The sequence below is a fragment of the Corvus hawaiiensis genome, chromosome 16 (assembly GCF_020740725.1).
Source record: "Corvus hawaiiensis isolate bCorHaw1 chromosome 16, bCorHaw1.pri.cur, whole genome shotgun sequence".
In the NCBI taxonomy this organism is placed as follows: Eukaryota; Metazoa; Chordata; class Aves; order Passeriformes; family Corvidae; genus Corvus; species Corvus hawaiiensis.
Genome location: NC_063228.1, coordinates 4,091,940 through 4,110,668, shown reverse-complemented (window position 1 = coordinate 4,110,668; position 18,729 = coordinate 4,091,940). Strand labels below are relative to the sequence as shown.

The 18,729-nt window shown below is 47.8% G+C and overlaps 1 protein-coding gene across 2 annotated transcripts in view; it reads left to right on the top strand.

Moving 5' to 3' along the window:
- INTS1 (integrator complex subunit 1) overlaps nucleotides 1-11,003 on the top strand; it is a 28,462-nt gene extending 17,459 nt beyond the window's left edge. For both annotated transcript variants that reach the window (XM_048320881.1, XM_048320880.1), the window contains exons 31-47: nucleotides 150-309; nucleotides 925-1,065; nucleotides 1,451-1,631; nucleotides 1,715-1,838; nucleotides 2,363-2,481; nucleotides 3,486-3,573; nucleotides 4,181-4,407; nucleotides 5,372-5,495; nucleotides 5,976-6,109; nucleotides 6,481-6,673; nucleotides 6,943-7,070; nucleotides 7,549-7,661; nucleotides 8,203-8,316; nucleotides 9,136-9,206; nucleotides 9,711-9,802; nucleotides 9,878-9,987; nucleotides 10,388-11,003. In XM_048320881.1, the coding sequence (XP_048176838.1) occupies nucleotides 150-309; nucleotides 925-1,065; nucleotides 1,451-1,631; nucleotides 1,715-1,838; nucleotides 2,363-2,481; nucleotides 3,486-3,573; nucleotides 4,181-4,407; nucleotides 5,372-5,495; nucleotides 5,976-6,109; nucleotides 6,481-6,673; nucleotides 6,943-7,070; nucleotides 7,549-7,661; nucleotides 8,203-8,316; nucleotides 9,136-9,206; nucleotides 9,711-9,802; nucleotides 9,878-9,987; nucleotides 10,388-10,503 (2,235 nt within the window). In that variant the 3' untranslated portion in view covers nucleotides 10,504-11,003. The remainder of the gene's footprint in view (nucleotides 1-149; nucleotides 310-924; nucleotides 1,066-1,450; nucleotides 1,632-1,714; nucleotides 1,839-2,362; nucleotides 2,482-3,485; nucleotides 3,574-4,180; nucleotides 4,408-5,371; nucleotides 5,496-5,975; nucleotides 6,110-6,480; nucleotides 6,674-6,942; nucleotides 7,071-7,548; nucleotides 7,662-8,202; nucleotides 8,317-9,135; nucleotides 9,207-9,710; nucleotides 9,803-9,877; nucleotides 9,988-10,387) is intronic.
- The last annotated feature ends 7,726 nt before the right edge of the window (nucleotides 11,004-18,729 follow it).

Genomic DNA, 18,729 nt, shown 5'->3' with positions numbered 1-18,729 from the left:
TTGTCTAGTTCCAATTCCCTTGCACTAGATCAGGTTGCTCCAAGCCCATCCAACCTGGCCTTGAACACCTTTAGGGATGGGGAGTCCAGAACCTCTGGGCAACCTATGCCAGTGCCTCACCACCCTCACTGTAAAGCATTTCTTCCCAGCGCTCCATGCCACAGGACACTGCCTTCTCCTCGCTCTTCTTCAAAGTGCTCATGCAGATGCTGCAGTGGCTGGAGAACCCTGCGGTGGAAGATGGTCCCCTGCGAGCTCAGCTGAAGGCCTTTGCTGTGCAATACTCCTCGAGGCACAGGATCAGTGATGGTACTGGCAGTGGGCAGCTTATGGGACTCAGAGGGGACAAAGTGGGACAAGAAAGAGACAAACAAAACTGTACCTGGAGCAGGAAGTGTGGTGGGCAGCCTTTTAGACACGTGTTGTAAGGAGTAGCAAAAGTAGTACACTGTGCTGCAGAAACTCCTTGAGGGTTTGAACAAGTGCCTTAGCTCTGGAGGCTTGCAGTAGACACCCGGTATCATCTCACCAAGCACAGCAGATCTCTCAGGGAAAAATTCCTGTTTCTCAGGCCAGGAATTCTGTGTGAGCTGTAGTTTTGGTAGATGAGCATGCAGGAATGCCTCTGGAACAAGGTCACATCATGACTTGTAGAGTTGTTTATCATCTGCCATCCCTTGGGAGCAGGAGTCTAACCAAGAGCTTGGGCATGGAAATGGGTTTGTGGTTACAGAGCTTTCTCTTGCCCACGTGTAACATGCAGGAGAGCTGTCAAGGGTTGTGGTGGCCGTAAATGGCATTAGAATGTGTATTTGTATGTTTGAGTAGATGTGCCCTGGAGCCACATGGGGAATCTGTAGGAGGGAGGTCTGATGTGGGGCTGGCTTGTCCCTGTGTGATGCCAGTGCTGTGATTTCATTGCAGTTCGAGGTGGCTTCTTGCACCTCACAGAAGCTCTTTCTTTCCGTCGTGACCCTGACTTGATCAGCTCCACAGTCTGTGCCATCATTGCAACTCTGAAATCAGGAGAGAAGTGTAATGTGGAGCCAGAGCTTATCAGCAAAGGTATGGATGTCCTTCTGCTCTCCTCCTTTGCAGCAGCAGCTTGAACTTCCAGCCCAGCAAGGGAGTGCCTACTGTGCAGGCTGTGGGAATCTGCCTTCTCCCTGAATCAGAAAATGTGAACTGATCTAAGCTTGGCCCTGTCTTTTATCACCTCCTTTGTCCCACTGTGTGTGGGTTTATAAACTCTGATCTGGGGCTGGGATTAAGTCTCTGAGCACACTGTTGGTTTCCACTAGCAAAAAGAGAAATGGAAGCCTACTATCCCAGGTAAAAAATGGCTTCCCTCTGCCTCAGTGAGCCTGGCTATCAGGAATAATACTTGCAAGGTTCCATACCTTTTACCACATCCTGAAGTTAATGAGTGGCATCTTTCTCCCCCTGCTAGTCCTTCAAGGTCTGATTGAAACCCACTCTCCATACCTGGAGGAGCTTCTGACTGTCCTCTTCTCAGCTACTGTTGAGACCACTGCCAGGTGTCCTGCTATGAAACCAATTGCTGTGGTGTGCTCCTTGTTGCTCCAGGACAAAGAAGAAACACCAGTAAAGAAGGAGGTGGAGAGTTGCAGGTGAGCCAAGGCAATGATGGGGATTCATGGGTAGGTCTGGGTGCATGGTATCACCGGTGACACTGGCGTTGCTTTGTCCACAGTGCTGAATCAGCTTGGCCGGGGCCTGCCTCTGGCCTTCTCAATGACTGGCTGGAGATGTTGGACCTGGAGGTCATCAGCAGCTGCCCTGATCTCCAGCAGAAGCTACTGTTCTCCTGGAACAAAGTAAGAGTTGTTGGGCCGAGGGACTGCGGTGCTGAAACGACTTTCTGGGGTACTGACCTGCACCTGGAAACAGGGCAAGGGGTAGTTCATGTTGTGCCACAGGTTACTGTATGAGTTCCAAAGCAGTACAGTCTGACTAGGAGGACAGTTCTGTGCAAGGCTCACATTTGCCAGTGCAAGGCTTATGTTTCCTCTTATCTTTATATTTCCTCAGCTGTGTTCTTTTAAGGACTTCAAAGTGCCTTAGAGACCCAACACGGTCCCGTAACAACTCAGCCAGCTGTGTTTTCGTTGGTATTTTTGCAGGCAGATCAATAGCTTGCCCAAAGTGCCATGCCAAAGGCTGAAACTGAATTTCACATCTGATGCCATGTTCTGTTAGAAAGTGCTGCCCTAAATCCTCGTGCTGTGTGTGCTGTCTGCCCATCTGGATTGTCATCCTTGTGCAGTACACATGGCATCTCCTACATCCACCTCGCTACCAGGATCTGTTCATTAATCTCTTCCTCTTTTGGTCCTTCCAGGCAGGGTCCCAGGTGCCCTCCTTCCGCCCATACCTCTTGGCTCTTCTGACTCACCAGTCCAGCTGGACCACGCTGCACCAGTGCATCAGGCTTCTGCTTGGCAGGAACAGGGAGCAAAGGTGAGTCTTGTCAGGCCTAGCCAAGGGATTGAGCAGGGCAACTCTGTCTGAGAGAGAACAAGACCTGCCATGTTCACGATGTGTCTGCCAGGAGATGTAAATCAGCCAAAAATAGACTTTGTGAGAAGGATGCTGATTTCAGTCCTGCTGATTTGTGTACCTTGATATAAACATTACCTACTGTTTGATGGACGCAGCACATAAAGATTTGGCTGTGTTCTAAACAGGAAGTGCTAATTGTGGGTAATCCATCTTGCACTGCCCTTGGTGATAATCTTTATGAGCATGGGGTTGCAGAACGTCTTGGATAGCGAACTGAGGGCTGTCTCTGTACCTGGGCAGGCTCGGATGGATCTTTTGGTTGTACTAAACTCCATTTCCAGTCTTTCTCTACTCCTTTTGTGACATCAGGCTCCCAGTTCTGATCTCTGCAGCAGCCCTAGCTCTCAGCTTCTCTACACAGCTCTCAAATACTGAAATGCCACTGTAGTAGTATTGTGCTTAAACTTGTTTTTACACTTATGGACCAGGAAATACTGACACCTAATAACAGCAATACTTCTAAAACTGGTAGTATTTCAGTTTATTATTTTATTCTTGATTTCTTGCTCAAAATTACATGCACTGCTCAGTTCAAGGTAACAGCTGCGATAGGATATTCCACACACTGGGACAGTAATGTCATTGGTCTAATTGTGCCAACTGTTTGTGTTGATGACCAACTCCTGGCCTTGGTGCAAGGCTCCACGTAGCCCCCACACTTGCTGAATGTCATTTGTTCTGCTCTGCACCCTGTGCTGTGCTTATTGCAACAAATATTTAGTCATAATCTGGGAACAGAACCAACCCCCTTCTCGGGACTTAATAGATCCTATTTTTACATTTGCAGATGTTTCTTTCTTCACAGCACTCATCATGTTTAGTGATGCTTCCATGTGTTTGTGTGCTGCCCAAGGGCTGTGTTGATTCCAATTGCAAATCTATCTTCTTCTGTCTTCTGGCAGGTTTGACCCAACTGCATCCTTGGATTTCTTGTGGGCTTGTATTCACATTCCTCGGATCTGGCAGGGGAGGGACCAGAGAACTCCTCAGGTATCGGTTCAGTTCTTCCAAGATTCCTCTCTGGATGGAGCGAGAGGCAATGTTTTCACAGTACCTGATTTTTCTGTGGCCAAGAGGTGGCTGGAGTGATTCAGGTGGAGTGTGCCAAGTTTGCTGCCGGTACCTCAGCTGGTTATTTAGCTGCTCTGCTATGTTACATATTACAGTGGCAATTTAGAGTCCAAAAAGCTGATAGGAATGCACAAAGTTTGCCCACTTGGCATTTCACCTGCAGCAATTGCCACAATATCTGGTAAAGGCACGAGGCTAGAGTGGCAAGCAGGCTAAAACCCAGCATGGGATAATGGCCATTTTACAAAGAAAAGGAGGCTGTGTCTCTTCTCCACAGAATTTCATTGGTTTGGTGACTGAATTATGATTTCTGACCCATCACATGTGCTGAGATGGAAGTAAATGAAGTAGAGGAGGGGTAAGGAGGTTTTACTTGGGGCTGTGATGCTTTCAGAGCTCTAATATGGGGCCATTCTTAAGTCTGGTTCTGAGATGCTCCATCCCATTTGGGGAAGGTGTGACTAGAAGGAACTAAGGGTCTTGGGATTTGGTGTGGAATTATTTGGGGTGTTCTCTTGCATTACAGAAGCGCCGTGAGGAATTCGTGCTCCACTTGAAGGCGTCAGAATTGATCAGCATGGTGGAGCTGATCCTGGCTGAAGCAGAGACCAGATACCAGAACACTGACGAGGCCTCCTGCACACTCATCCAGTCTCGACTGCCGTTGTTGCTCAGTTGTTCCCATGGAGACCTTGAGAACATCAAAAAAGTAACAGAGTATTTGACCAGCTGCATCCAGCAGTGGGGAAGCAGGTGAGGCTGCAAATGAGGAGCTTTGTCTGCTGGAATTGTAGTTCTTGGGCACAGGCAGGCAGGTAATGATGAGACTTGCAAGTATGTCTTCATTAAGAATATCATGTTCCAGAGCCTGTATGAAAAGTGCACACTATCCTCCCTGAGGTCTGGGGGAATAACAAGTGATTTTAAGTGGTACTCAGACCAGGAAGGTGACTTCAAAAGTGAAGTTTAAGGGTGCTTTTGCTTTTAGAACTTCAGAATGAAATTCTTGACATGCTTGGTTTTTTTTTTTCCTTTCTTTAAGGCAATGGTTATTTTTAATTACTAGTTCCTAATGTGGGATTTCTTGTCTACTCATCCCTTGAGTCACTGCTTATAATACATCCTGCTTCTGACTTGCTTTCAAAGCTGAATGGAGACCAGATTGTTTCTAAAAGCTATTTTAGGACTGTGGAAAGAACAGGAAGATGATGTTTTCAAGGCAGTGAAAGGAACTGACCTAATTCCAACGTTGCTTATGGTGATATTAGGAGAGATTCTGAGTAACCTCAGTTGTTGTTGCTTTCTACTTCCTCCCAGTGCAGACTGTGCCAGGCATCTACAGGGCTTTCAGGTGTGTAGAGAACATGGTGGCCAGTCTGAATAGTTGTGGTTCTGATTTCTTTTCCAGTTGAGATGGGGCTGCATGAGTACCACATGCAGGAACTCTGCACTAGAGATGTAAGCAGAGCTTTCTTGTCCTTTGCCCTTTGGAATTGCAGTTTTCTAGCTGCAAGTGGATCCCCATAGACTGCGGATGGATCCCTGCAGAAAGTGAATGACCTGAGTTGTCCAAAAGAAGCAAAGACTTAAAAAACACTGGTTGAGATTAGTGATGTCTGTGTTTTCACATGCTCTGTTTGCCGTGTGCAGGAAGGCTGTTAGTAATCTGATGGGTCTGGGATGTAGCCAGTGGCTGACATCACCCTTTTTCCTTTAGCTCTGTGGGGAAATGCTGCCAGGACCTTCTGCTGCAGATATACCTGCAACTACCTGAGCTCCTTGTGCCTATGCCTGAGATGCTTCTTACCAGTGAAGGAGCCAGAGACAGCAGCACTTGCAAGGTAAAGTTAGAGGCATAGGAAAGCCCCTTTCTAGTTATCTATGCAGAATGGATGCTACCCTGATGCCCAGTTTAGAAGGCAAGGATTGGCAAAAGCTTCCTGGATGACTTTGGTTTCTTTATTTTGCTCTTTTGTTACCCCTTCCCTCCTTGCACTCTCCAGAGCAGAGAGTTCTGGTGTGGTTTATTTTGCAGTGTCCTTCTATAAAATAGTGTAAGCTCCACAAGCTTCTGTGTGCCAAAGGCTTCTGTAAAGCACAAGTGTAAAGGCATCTGATCCTGCTTTGATGTCTGCAGGGACTGTGGACTTCAGATCCCATGCCAGCTGGAATCCTGCATCTACTCACAGATTCTACCTGAAAATAATTTCTGTCAACCCCCCCCTGTGTAGCTGGAAAGGAATTGGGAAACACTGCTGGAGAGCCAGGGGCTGGTTTGTACTTTAAACTACTTAACAGTTTGCTCATTATTTTTCTTCCAGCTTGATGCCCTGGTTCACAGATTCATTAACCTCCTCGCAGACACCAGTGACTCCAAGTCATCCGAAAGCCGCGTGTGGGATGCCAATATGGCCTGCAGGAAGTTGGCTGTGGCCCATCCCATCCTCCTCCTTAGGTACCTCTCTCTCCCTGTGTGTGGCTGGGGTTCAGTGAAAAGCATCCACCCTTGTCCTAGAAAGGGAACAAACTTGCAGCCATCACAATGATGGTGAGAGAATGCACCTTCATGTACAGAAGTCAAGTGAAAAGGCAGCAAAGTTGCATCTCTTACAATGAGGCAATACCTTGTGTCTGTCAGGAAATAATGTTGGAATTAAAGACTAGAGAACAGAATATGGGTGAGAAATGGGGCTTGCTGAGTCTATGGGTATAGGGATCAAGTCCGGAACTCTGAGAGAGGATAAGGGATTTTGCCTTCCGGGAACTGAGGTGAAATGTAAGTTTCTTGAAAGATCTAGACCTGGATTTTCTTATTTGTTGTTTCAGGCACTTGCCAATGATTGCAGCACTGCTGCACGGCCGCGTTCACCTCAATTTCCAGGAGTTCAGGCAGCAGAACCACTTGACCTTCTTCATCCACGTCCTGGGGATCCTGGAACTGCTCCAGCCGCAGGTCTTCCAGAACGAGCACCAGGCGGCACTCTGGGACTGTCTCCTGTCCTTCATCCGTCTGCTGCTGGTAGGAAAATCCCTGCTTCCCTCCGTGTGCCGGCTGCTGGCCACTAGATGGGGAAGCTCGTGTAACACAGGGCCAACCTCGGCTCTTCTCATTCGAAGGGAAAGCCTTCCTAAATGCCTAAGAACAAAAAAGTGCATTAAGTACCTTGGAGAGCTTGAGGAGGAGGCAGGAGATGAAGAAACCACTCCGTGGTACCCAGAGGTGCAGGATGGGGCAGTGCATTGCTGCTTTTTTTGTTGTTAACTCTCACCTTCTTGATCCTTTCCCAGAACTACAGAAAATCCTCGCGGCACCTGGCTGCCTTCATCAGCAAGTTTGTCCAGTTCATCCACAAGTACATCACATGCAATGCCCAGGCAGCTGTCTCCTTCTTGCAGAAGCACTCGGATCCACTCCAGTAAGCTTCCTTATGCCTGTCAGCCCATGCACAGTCAGATTGCCAGGAGCTAATGAGACAGAAGACAGCAAGAAGATGTGACAGAGTAGCTGCTAATATGGCACTTTTTCACCCTTGGCTCCCTTAAGTCTCTATTGAGATGAGCAGCATATCTCTTTTCTTATAGGTGAAAACTGAGCTCAAGGAAGTCACATAATGACTTCAACTCACATAATGGCCTAAACAGCATATTGAGGTATTATAGTGCCCTGCAACTTCTCCAGAGGGGCAGCTGGAGGGTCTTTCCCCAGAGCAGTGGCTGCCGGGTCCCACCTGCAGATATGTGGGGAAACTGCATTTGTGTTCCAGTTACGAAGAAAGGAAAAATCTTGTTTCTGCTGCTGAGCAGCTCTTTGTTTCAGTGTACATATCTGTGCTGTTACTTGTGCTCATGCCCTTATTGCTATTGAAAGCCAAACACAACACCTCTTTTTCCCAGTGACCTGTCATCAGACAACAGTGACCTAGCAATGCTGAAGTCCCTCCTGGCTGGGCTGAGTCTGCCTAGTAAGAGTGGCCTCTTGGACAGGGGCTCTGATGAAGAGAAGGATGGTGAGTCTGGGTGGGGAAAGAGTTATTCCAGCTGGTGAACCTGCAGTCTGTTTTGGAGAGCAGGTGTTTTTGTGGGGTGTATGCTGTGCTTGTTCTTGTAACAGCTCAATGTGTTTAGAGTGGAGAATGGCACTTGTATGCTCAGCAGTTGGGAACCAGATCTGGGATGGGTTAATTTGCTTTGCTGCCAGTGATATCACTACTGGAGCAGAACAACAGCCCTTAACAGGGGTGAGTTTCCTGGTTGTGGATTTCGCCCTTTTAATCCACACTTAAGGATTGACCTGTTGGGGGGACTCTAAGGGCACATCCACTCTTCCACTGTTTACAGCTTGCATGGGAACATTAGTCAGTATTTAAAGAGCTTGCAAAGCTTCCTCCTCAGTGTCAGCTGAGGGGGTGACAGGAGGTGCAGTGAGATTAGAGGCAGTGTGAGAGCCAGGAATTGGATCACAGCATTGCTGGTGGTTCATGATGCACCACTGCACTGGGAGGGAATATTGGCTGTCAGGAGTGCCCTGCTCTCTCTCTCTCCCCCCAGATGAAGCAGCTGCTGGTTCTCTCCCCCTTGTCAGCGTGTCCCTCTTCACTCCCCTCACGCCAGCTGAAATGGCCCCGTATATGAAGAGGCTCTCCAGAGGCCAGACAGTGGAGGGTGAGTGAGGACCTGCAGAGCTGTGCAAAGACACAGGGCAAATGCAGACATTTGTTAACCTTGTTACTTATCTGTCAGCAGCAGCCTGGTTTCCTGTGTCAGTCTTGTGTTTGGAAGTCACCAGCAGTTAGGATATTGTTCCATTTTTGGATTAACTTGTCCGTAACCTCCTGTGATTCTTTGACAGAGGCTTCCTATGATTCTGTTATCACTTAGCTCAGCAGTAATTCAATGGCCTCTGCTTTGGGGCTCTTCAAGGATCTTTAAGCATTTTGGGAGATAGTATGAGTAAATCAAGGAATGCTACAGTCTGAGCCAAGTCTGAAGTGCTGATAGGAGTGAAATACCAAACTGATGAGAAGCAGGGTTTGTTAGAAATCCCCAAATGGCCTTCATGGAAGAAAATCATGTTAACCTGGCATATGGGAACAATAATCTTCTCCAAAAGCCTCCTGAAATTACAGGTGTCCAGTGTTAAACCTAAGTTGTGATGGTTTTCCTTCCTAGGTAGAATAGGACAAAAATGTCCTGCCTGGACCCTGTTTTTTAAAGAGACACTCTGTGAAGGTCTTTAGTTACAGAAGAAAGTGTTCTGGAACTGAAACCTCTCACCCCATTGCATTCCTTCCTCTGCCTGGGCAGGTTGGGATGTGCTGATTGGCACATCCCTGGGCTCCTCCTTTTTGAAGAACTGCCTTTATTACACTACCTCTGTGTGCAAGTGGGAAACATTGACAGCTTGGGAGATTGGTTTTGTGGGGAAAAAAGAAAAGATTCTTTGCTGGATCAGTCACCCTTTCAACCTGTGTCTTCTGGCAGACATCCTGGAGGTGCTGACAGACATCGATGAGATGTCCAGACGGAGGCCAGAAATTCTTGCCTTTTTTGCTGTGAGTATCGGTGTCTCAAACTGCCGCTGGAACGAAGAGATTCTTTTCACCAGAGTCTGTGTTGCACAACCAGCTTAAGCACGTCCCTTCCTCTGCTTTTTGGGTGGTTGTTGCAGCACCTTAGGAGAAATGTGTCCTCAGTTAGCCCTGCTGAGAGCAGGCACTATTTCCCTCCATTGCATGCTGGGTCAACCATCATCTACTTTATATCAGAGGAAGAATTAACCCTCTGTCCTCTTCCCAGGGCAAGGAGAAAACAGAGCAGCTCTGTTGAAAAAGCTGTAAACTAGGAAAAACTCAGCTGTCCCACATGAAATAAGATTACAGAAGGGTACTTTAAAGTATTCAAAACCAGGATAATCTCTTACAGGGAGGGATTTCTGGGGTCAGCTAGTACCTGCTGGATTTGTGTTGGGCTGGATTGGTGTGGAGGGGGAGTAATGCCAGTCTGAGGAGTTTGTGCTCCCTGAATGGCCCCATGATCCACATTTGTCCATCTTTCAGACAAACCTACAGAAGCTGATGAGTTCATCAGAGGATTCCTGCCGAAACCTGGCCTTCAGCCTGGCTTTGCGCTCCATTCAGAACAACCCCAGGTGAGCAGCCCTGGAACTGAGGCTGTGCTGGCTGGTGATCTGGGCTGTACTGACACTGTCATGTTTCACTCCCAGCATTGCTGCAGATTTCCTGCCCACCTACATGTACTGCCTGGGCAGCCGAGACTTCGAGGTGGTGCAGACAGCACTGAGGAACCTGCCTGAATACACCCTCCTTTGCCAAGGTAAGTGGAGATGTGCCACCTTTGGGGCACAGTTGGCTTCACAAGGGTCAAAGCTGGGGTTCTGTGCTGGGAACAGCTCCCCTGGGAAGCTGCCCAGGATCGCTATTGCTTAGACCAGGCCATCAATACTAATTGGGCTGAGCTTCACAAGGGGAGCTGTCATAGAGACAAGGGGGGCTTCCTTGAAGTAGATTTGTCTCCCTTACAGTTTTCTCTGAGTTGTGACCTCTCACATGATCACAAACCCACAGAGCTGTTAGAGGGTGGATTGTGCCGTGTTCTTATGGAAGGAGAGATTTCTCACGTAGCTGCAAATGCTCACCCAGTGGTTGTTGGTGGGTTGCTCTTCTTGCACACGGAGCCCTCGGGCCAGTCCTCACTCTGCCTTTCCCTCCCCCAGAGCACGCAGCGGTGTTGCTGCACAGGGCCTTCCTGGTGGGCATGTACGGCCAGATCGACACCAGCTCTCAGATCTCAGAGGCTTTGAAGATCCTGCACATGGAGGCCATGATATGAACATGTGCTTCTGGGAGTTTCACTTCCACAGGAATTAATTTAATGGATTCATCAGCTGCATTACAGCCCTGCAAGAAGAACAGTGTATTGCAACCCATGTTTGCTGGAGGATCAAAGGGGATGTGGCAGGCCAGACTGTTCTGGAAAAGGAGAGGGTGCTGACTGAAGATCAGCAAGGGGCAAGGATCAATCTGGCTGGCTAAAATGCCATTATTGTGGGAGACAAATCTCCTGAACATTGTGCCAAACAGGGACCACTTCCTTCATGGGGTCTTGGGGCAGTGGCTGTTGGTTTGTTGTTTGGGGGTTTTTGTCTCTCCAGGAGGGCAGAGCTGCTGGGAGAGCAGAAGGGAGTGAGCGATGGCCCTTGCACTTGAAATATCTGCACTCTCTGTGTTGGAGAGAACATGCAGATTTGTGCAGGGGGAGAGACCACTTTGGTTTCTGGGGGTGGGTGTTTTATTTTTTTTATTTTATAATTAAAATTCTCTTTGTTTCCATTGTGCCTTTCTCTGCTCCCTTGGGCATAGCTTGACATCCCTCTCCCCCTGTACTTCATTCTCTCACTATTCTAGACAAAGCATCTCTGGAAGACCTGTCTCCATGGCCAAGTGCTCACAGAGCTGCCTTGGCCTTTTACAGGATGTGCAAGAAATGGAGCAGGTTTGGAAGGGTCAGTGGGGTACCATGGATGAGTTTGGTCAGCACCAGCTGCTGACAGGACAACTTTTAAGAGGTTCCTTAGAAAACTTTTGTTTAAAAACAAATAAAACAAACTTCTTGGTACATCTGCAAACATCCCAGCAGCTGGCCACTGTCACAGTGAAGTCTTTGAATGAGCAGCTGGGTTTCCTCTTTGGGATCTGCCAGTTCCTCCCTGTGACTCTTCTGACCGCTGCTCTCTGGTCCTTGCCTGTGGGTAGGGGTGATGGCTTATTTGCCAGCTGTCATTTGAGGACAGAAGGCTGGCGCCAAAACTTTCCCCTGCTCCAGAGAAATTGCTGCTCTGTGTGCATGTTCTCCAGCTTCACTTGATTCTAATCACCAGTTTGTTCTCATGTCATTTGTAGAGAAACTCTGCAATTTACTAAAGACAAACATCCTGGAGGAATTTTATCTATACCTCCTTGCTGGTGGCAGGGACAGTTGTGACCTCGTAGGTGGCTGGGTGGAGAAATATTGTCTGTTCTTGCACATGAGGAATACCACAGCTGAGCACTTCAGCTGCTGTGTCAAAATATGAATGAATGTCCAGCTGGCTTTGCAGAGAGATGGAGAAGAAAACGGGGAGAACTGAACCTCCCATCAACTCCTGGTAGCCTTGTCTTTAAATAGAGATTAGAGCCACCAGTTACGAATGCTACACGCTCTTTTCTTCAGCAGCATCTGCTTTGCATCTGGAGCCACTACTGTGGCAATTAGCTCCATATAAATGATGTGGAGGAACAGCTGAAGGAGATCAAGTCAGTGGAATGGGTTTCCTGAGGGGCTCAGTGACAGCAGGATTAACGCCTGTCCAAGGGGAGCCGCTAATCTCACTGGGAGCCCTTACCTTAGTCCCTTATCACACATCATTAAGGCACTGTGCAGTTTGTCAGAGCAGGGAGGTAGTTCTGTTGGTGCTGCTGTGCGCCTAGAGCAGCTGGGAGCTTGTGGAACTTCCTGGAAAAGGGCTTTTAACAGGACTTTAAGTCAAGGCGCAAGGAAAATGCCTCAAGACCGTTATTGCACAAAGACAGTGAGTCAGACACAATAGTGGTGCTTTAGTGAAGATCGTCTCTGCAGCTGGGGCTTTCCAGAAATCCCACTCTTGGGCTGCAACTAGAAACATTTACAGGCAAAACCAAACAATGTGGTTGGTCCCAAATTGTCCAGTGTCTGTTTGGCAATGCTTGTGATGAGCAGACCTGCTCCAGGCTGCCTGGGTCATGGGAGCAGGGCATGCTTGGGTGTTGGCAGAACTACTTTGTGACCCCTCAGTCCAGAACAGACAGATTTTTGCAGAGCTGTGTGGAAAGAGATATGTTGGGAAAGGTGGACGGAGCATCTCAGCAGCAGCAGCAGCAGTAAACATCTTTTGGGAGATCAGGAAATGAAGTCAAATGGAGATGATGTGGGTGGAGGTTACTTCGCAGAACTGAGACTTCCCATAGATGTCCCAGTACAAAAGTCATCATCTGTGGTTTGTTGATCTCTCCTTTTTGTTGTGTTGAAGGTTCCCACAATGCATTTTCTCTGCTGCCATCCTCTGCCTGGACCCGGTGGAGCTAAGCAGGTTGCCTTGGCTTGAAGCACATCATCAAAACCAGATCAGTACTGAAAACAGGGCTGTCAGGGGGTGCCTGGCTGTGTGGAGACAGCTCAGGGCAGGAGCCCCTCTCTGCTGACGGGGAAGGCAGCCGTGACAGCTCTCAGAGGGTTGGTGACAGTGGTACTGACACTTGCCTGCCTGTAATCTGTGCTCTGTAGCTTCCATCTCTGCCTGGCTGAGCACCTCCTCTCCTCCCATCCCGGCTGTGCTGACAGTGTCACCCCTCACGGCTCTCCCAGCCTCCTCCTGGAGCTGGGGCCATCTTCAGTGTCTTCAAGAGCTTGTGCCTTGATCAGAAGAGGAGTGGTGAGGAGGTTTGCAGGGTCTTTCCTGGCCAAGCCCATGGGGCTCCATGACTCGCCCAGGGCACGTCACTGCTCCCATCTGCCTTAGAGGCAGCACATCCCAAACTGGTGCAAAATCCCTGCTTAGACACTTTTCTACCATGATCCCCTGTAGTTAAGAGCTTTCTTAAGAGAACTGGGCTGCCAGAGCTGGTATCTGAGGCTGGGAAATGTGCTTAACACTGGCTCAGGGGGAGGCTTTTTGTCTTCTCAGATACACTGGGAATCCCATTCCAGCTGTAGAGGCAGGCATGATGGGGAAGAGAACACTGGCCAGAAGTTTGTTTCTCATCCTGTGGCTGCACCCAGCTCAGGACAAGGCTGGTTTTTGTCCAGCATGCACATGATGGACCTTCACTGCTTGGCTGGGCACAAGTGGGCATCTCTAACCCGGCCATACCATGCGCCTGCCAGGCTCTGTGTGGCTGGAATTGTGGCCCCTCACGTGCCAGTGTCCTGGAGGTTTGTGGCTTTTTGACACAGCTCTGCGTAAGATTGTGCATCCCAGGAACCACGAGGATATCTTGGAGCACCATGTGAATTTGGCTATGAGCAGGGCATGACTAACCAGGGAGGTGTCTGCCTGTTCCTGACTCAGTGGCTGCTGCCTCTGGGACATGCTTGACATTGGGGAGCTGGACGAGTCCCAACACTGAGCTCAGAGGAAAATCTGCCTGACCTGCTATGCCAACAGCAGAGGCACAGGGAGAGGTGCACAGGTAACAGCCACCAACTGGGATTTCATGGCAAAGGCTGATGTTGTGCCAGCCATGAGAAATGAGAAATGGTAAAGAGAAGCCTCACTTTGTGAGGAGCAGCAGGCAAGAAGTCTTGTGCAGAATAAAAAAAGGAGAGGAAAACTCCATTACCTCGTGCCTGTGAGTGGAGTCTATTCCCAGGACTGCTCCCTGGGGCCCTGCCATTCCCTTCCTCCAGCCAACCTCATCTGTGACCTCCATCAGTGACAAATGCAATCCTGGCCCTGCCTGCCCTCAATTAACTTCCTTCTGGCCATACCACAGTTCAGGACAGTACAGTTCACACTTAACTCGAGGACTTATTTGCTAAAAACTAAAATTGGTAAGACTTTTGTTAACTTTAGGAGTATCAAAGCCAGCCCCATGCCAGCTAAGTAGCCTGGCTGCTCTAGGGGTAGCATTTGCCTAAGGTGGACTGATCTCTGTATTGCCTCTCCTTGTATTTAGATAATTTGCTCCTAAAGTAGCAGAATACAGACCTTGACATTTCCCATCCTTTTAAAATCAGGAGACCTCTATAATAACATATCTGCCTCTCCTGTGTTGCTGGTGGTGTTTTGGTATCAGCCTGTTTTCAGGAACACCATCTCTAATACAAGAAGATACTGGCAAAAAATGTCAAGAACCCCAGTAACAATTAAAAAATTAATTAAGCTACGGTAGCCCAGTCATTGCTGGGTAATTATTAAGCTGTAAGAATTGCTAATTGACTTATTAGCATTAAGCAATTATGCAAATAATGGAAAACATACCATAAGAGTAATAAAATTACCTCCCCCTCTCTCTCTCTCTCTTTTTTTTTTTTAACCAATGATGATACTCAAAATCTAAAGTGATGCATATGGTTTTATTGTGAGTATCTCTGGAGAGGAGTGAGACTTCTAAGGGTGCTCAGCCCTTTTGGAGCATCCTAAAACACATCTACCCTGAGTTCTCTTGCAGAGCTTGTAGTGCCCCACACCAGGCCCCTCCCCTGGTACTGCACCCACCAAGGCACCAACACAGGGACACAGGGTGCCAGTGGCTGTGGAGGACACAGAGTGACCACACTGGTATGCCAGGACTGGAGAGTCCAAATTTTGTACTGTTACAGATGGTCTAGGGGAGTCCCTGTTCTCCCCCCCAATAAAGCACATAGTGCTTCAGGTTTGGTGTGAGTGAAAACAAGGCAATTTGTAGATTTTCCCATCAATTCAGTGCAAAGGTGGAAAGTTCCAGCCTTTAGAGTTACTCTGTCTCAAGGATTTTATTGCTATTAAGTTCATAACCTGAGGTAAGAGCTGGCTTCTTTTCCAGGTGAGGTTCCAGCTGGAATTCAGGGTTCAGCAATAAGCTGAGTGATGAGCAAGTCTCTTTGTGTTCCTGAAAACAAGAACAAGACCCTGCTTATCCTCACTACCAGGAAAAGGAAACTTCACTTAGTCATGTCTACAATGGGCCTGGAAAAAAACACAAAGTGCTTTTTTGCTTCAGCACGTTCACACTGTTAATCACTAACAAATTTTATTGGTTTTACAGGCTTTAAACTCTGCTCTACTGATAAGACACAGCATTTCAAAGTGCCCAAGCCAGTTCCTGCTCCAGGGTGTGTCCTGCTCCCGTGGTGGTGCCTTGATAAACCTGGGATCACTTCACCAAGTTGCATGATCCAAAGAGGTTTTGATCTGCAAAACACACCTTTGCTTTCACTTTCTGGTAAGAACGGGGATGTTTGCAGCTCCTGGAGGACCAGGGAGTGTGTTCTGCCATGCAGTGCAAAGACTGGGGATCACCATCATCTGTTTCACCTCCGTGGAAGACAAGGGGAGACCACCTTAGGAAATAAATACCACCCCCAACCCTCTCAGAGAGCTGCTTTTAGCTCCTTGGGACTGGTGATCCACCAAGCTGCTATTTATGGACATTTCATTTTTCCTCTCACCTGGTGTGCAGGATGCAGGATGTGAGCAATCTCTTATCTTTGTTGCCTGGAAAAAACTTTCTGAAATCACCCTCTAGCCCATCCCTCACCCCACTGCAGTGGGGGACAGGAAAGCCAGCAGGACATCTGGCTGGTGGGCAGGAGGGACAAGGGAGAGTGACTTCTTTCTGTTTTGATGTGACATTGTGTTATAGCTGGGTGATAGGACACTCTTTGCTCTGATGCTTACTGGTTTTGATCTTTTGAGATTTTAGGATAATGGGTTTACCATGTATAAGCTTCTCAGGGGGATGTGTTGCAGAGAGCTTTACCCAAGTGCCTTTTCCTGTAACTTCAGGTTTCTCTTTCATCTTCTTGGAAGAATGGAAGTGGAAACTCTTGTTCAGACTTGAATTTCGTAATAACTTTTTTTCTGCTACTTTTGCAGGTCAAACTAGTCAGACTCTGAGGGGAGGCAGGTATCATGTGGAAGCATTTCTGCGTGAGTAGCTGTGAAATTGTTGGGGCTTTCTTTTCCCTGTTTGGGGCCTTTCCATCTCTGTGGAGTCAGCCTGGCTGCCTTCTGGGAAGAGAGAGCTGATGAGGCATGTTACTGATGAGACAAATACTTTTTCCTTCTTGTTTTAAATCCCTCAATTTAATTCAAGCCATTGGCACGGGAATATATGAGAGCTCTTGGCTAAGACACACACTTCCTATTGTTGGGAGTGAACAGCCCTGCACACAGCCTGTGGCAAAATTATGAAGTAGCTCAAGTTGATCAGCTGATTTCTCACAAAAGTTAAAAGATGTGATTTTTTTCTATGATGTTACACTCTCTTATGAGAAAAAAAATGCATCACTTGATTCTCAGCTTCATGAGGCCCTACATTTTCTGCTACAAGGAATCAACCTTTCCCCATCTTGAGTCTTCAAGCTGACAAATGTTGGTTGGGGTTTTTTGGGCTTTAGGGTGACCTAGTCGCATATTTAAGGTTTTTCTCTACTAATGGTAAAATCCATTGGTTGCTGCATATGGGAACCAGGATAAATTTAAGAGGTGATGGTAGAGCGATCCCCACTAGTCATAGTCATAGCAACTGTCAGGAAGCACTCAGCATTTCTCCAGTGTAGTCTGGTACCTAAGAAGAGAAAAGGACTGAGGAAGAAGAGTGTCTGTAAGTAGAGAAGAATAAATCAGTCCATGTCTGTGGATTGCTGCTCCAACACACCTTGGGAAGGGAGCTAGGGGAGCAGGCACTGTGCTCCAGGACACGCTTTGCTCCATGAGCCAGCTGTGCATCTCAGGTAGGAAACCTCACCCAGCAGCTCTGGGAAGAGCTCAGTGAGCAGGGGCAAGGTCTGCAAAACAGGATAAGGACCTATAAGGCTCCCTCGAAGGAAAAGATGTAGAAAGGAAAGGTACAATCCACAGTAAGGATTTGTAAGCATCATCCCCTGAGAAACATCCTGGGAGAACAGTGGTTGTGGGTAATAGGCAGCTGCACAGGCAGCTCTGCTCCCTTCCTGCCCCATTCCTCTCTCAGTGTGTGTTAGTTTACCTGTTGGTGCATTAAAGACTCATCATAGCTGCAAAATCCCACAGAGCTCTCCTTAATCACCAACTAACAGTGCACAAGTCTCTGCTGCCTGTACTTTGGAAAGCCATTATTGGGCCAGCAGTAATACTCTTACTGCATTAGCAAACTCCTTCAGCAATGTCATTTTAATCACCTTAGTGGATAAAGTGGACCCAATTCTTCTGGTGTACCAAGGGCTGTACCTCCAGACTAACCCTCTCTTGGGATGCACAGCTCGGAGCCAGCAACTAATAGTTTCTTCTTCTGGTGTCTGCAAGCCTGGATTTGTGGTACAACTATCCCAGGGAAAAACAGGGAGCAGTGCAGGGAGGGACGAGGTGAAACATGGTGGCCTGTGATACACAAGAAACCACAGCTGCTCTGAGGCCAGCCTGGCTTTCCACTGCCGCTGGCTGTGTCCCCTGCCACCAGCCCCAGCTGCCCCTTCCCGAAGCACGAGGTAATGAGAGGGGACTAACTGCATCGACTCATTAAGCTGGGTTTGTTAGAAGACAGATTGTCATGTTAAACAAATATATTTTTTAAAAACTAGGTCTAGTTCCCTGGGCTGTGCCCCATCTGGGCCATTAAATCTGAAAGGGGTAAGTACAGCTGTGTCAAAGCTGCGCTCAGGAGCTGATTTTCACTGTTTGTACGACTGGCAACTGGCAACCACTCCATTTCCAGCCCTCATTTCCTTCTCCTCGTTTCCCAGTGCTGCACTGTGTCAATTGGAGGCACAGCAGGGGATGCACACTGCTAAACAGAAACTCCACAGACACATTTCCGAAATCCAGAGCTTCCTCTTTATTTCTCACCAAGCCCTAAGTTACCTGAGGATGGGAAGGGCTGCTCATCGTCAGCCAGGCTTTTTGTAAATTACGGAATTTTGTCAAAGGTGTTGTGGAAATGTGGGACAGCTCATCTTTCGGGGTTCCAGCAAGTGTCTTTTTTGAGGGAAGCAGGGGGTAAAAACCCAACTTTGAGTTAATCCAGCATTTCTTTTGATTGGTCCCTTGGTACTTAGATGAATTTTGAGTGCAGATGTTTCTGTTTTCCATCAGAGAATACACCCAGGACTTGGGAGCAGGCTCACAGTGCCATATTTCCTCCTCACCACACCACTCTTGTTACGGTTGTGCAGCAACATATGCTAAGGCCTTATTACAAGGGATTCCTATAAATGGCATAAAGGAGTAATAATGTATTTATAACACAACTTTGTTTTAGTATAAAGTGATCTATAAATTTGTAATAAATGTTTTATAATGTTTTTGTAGCCTGTTATAAATGATAAATGGGAGACTATAGATGCCACATCAAATATTCATGC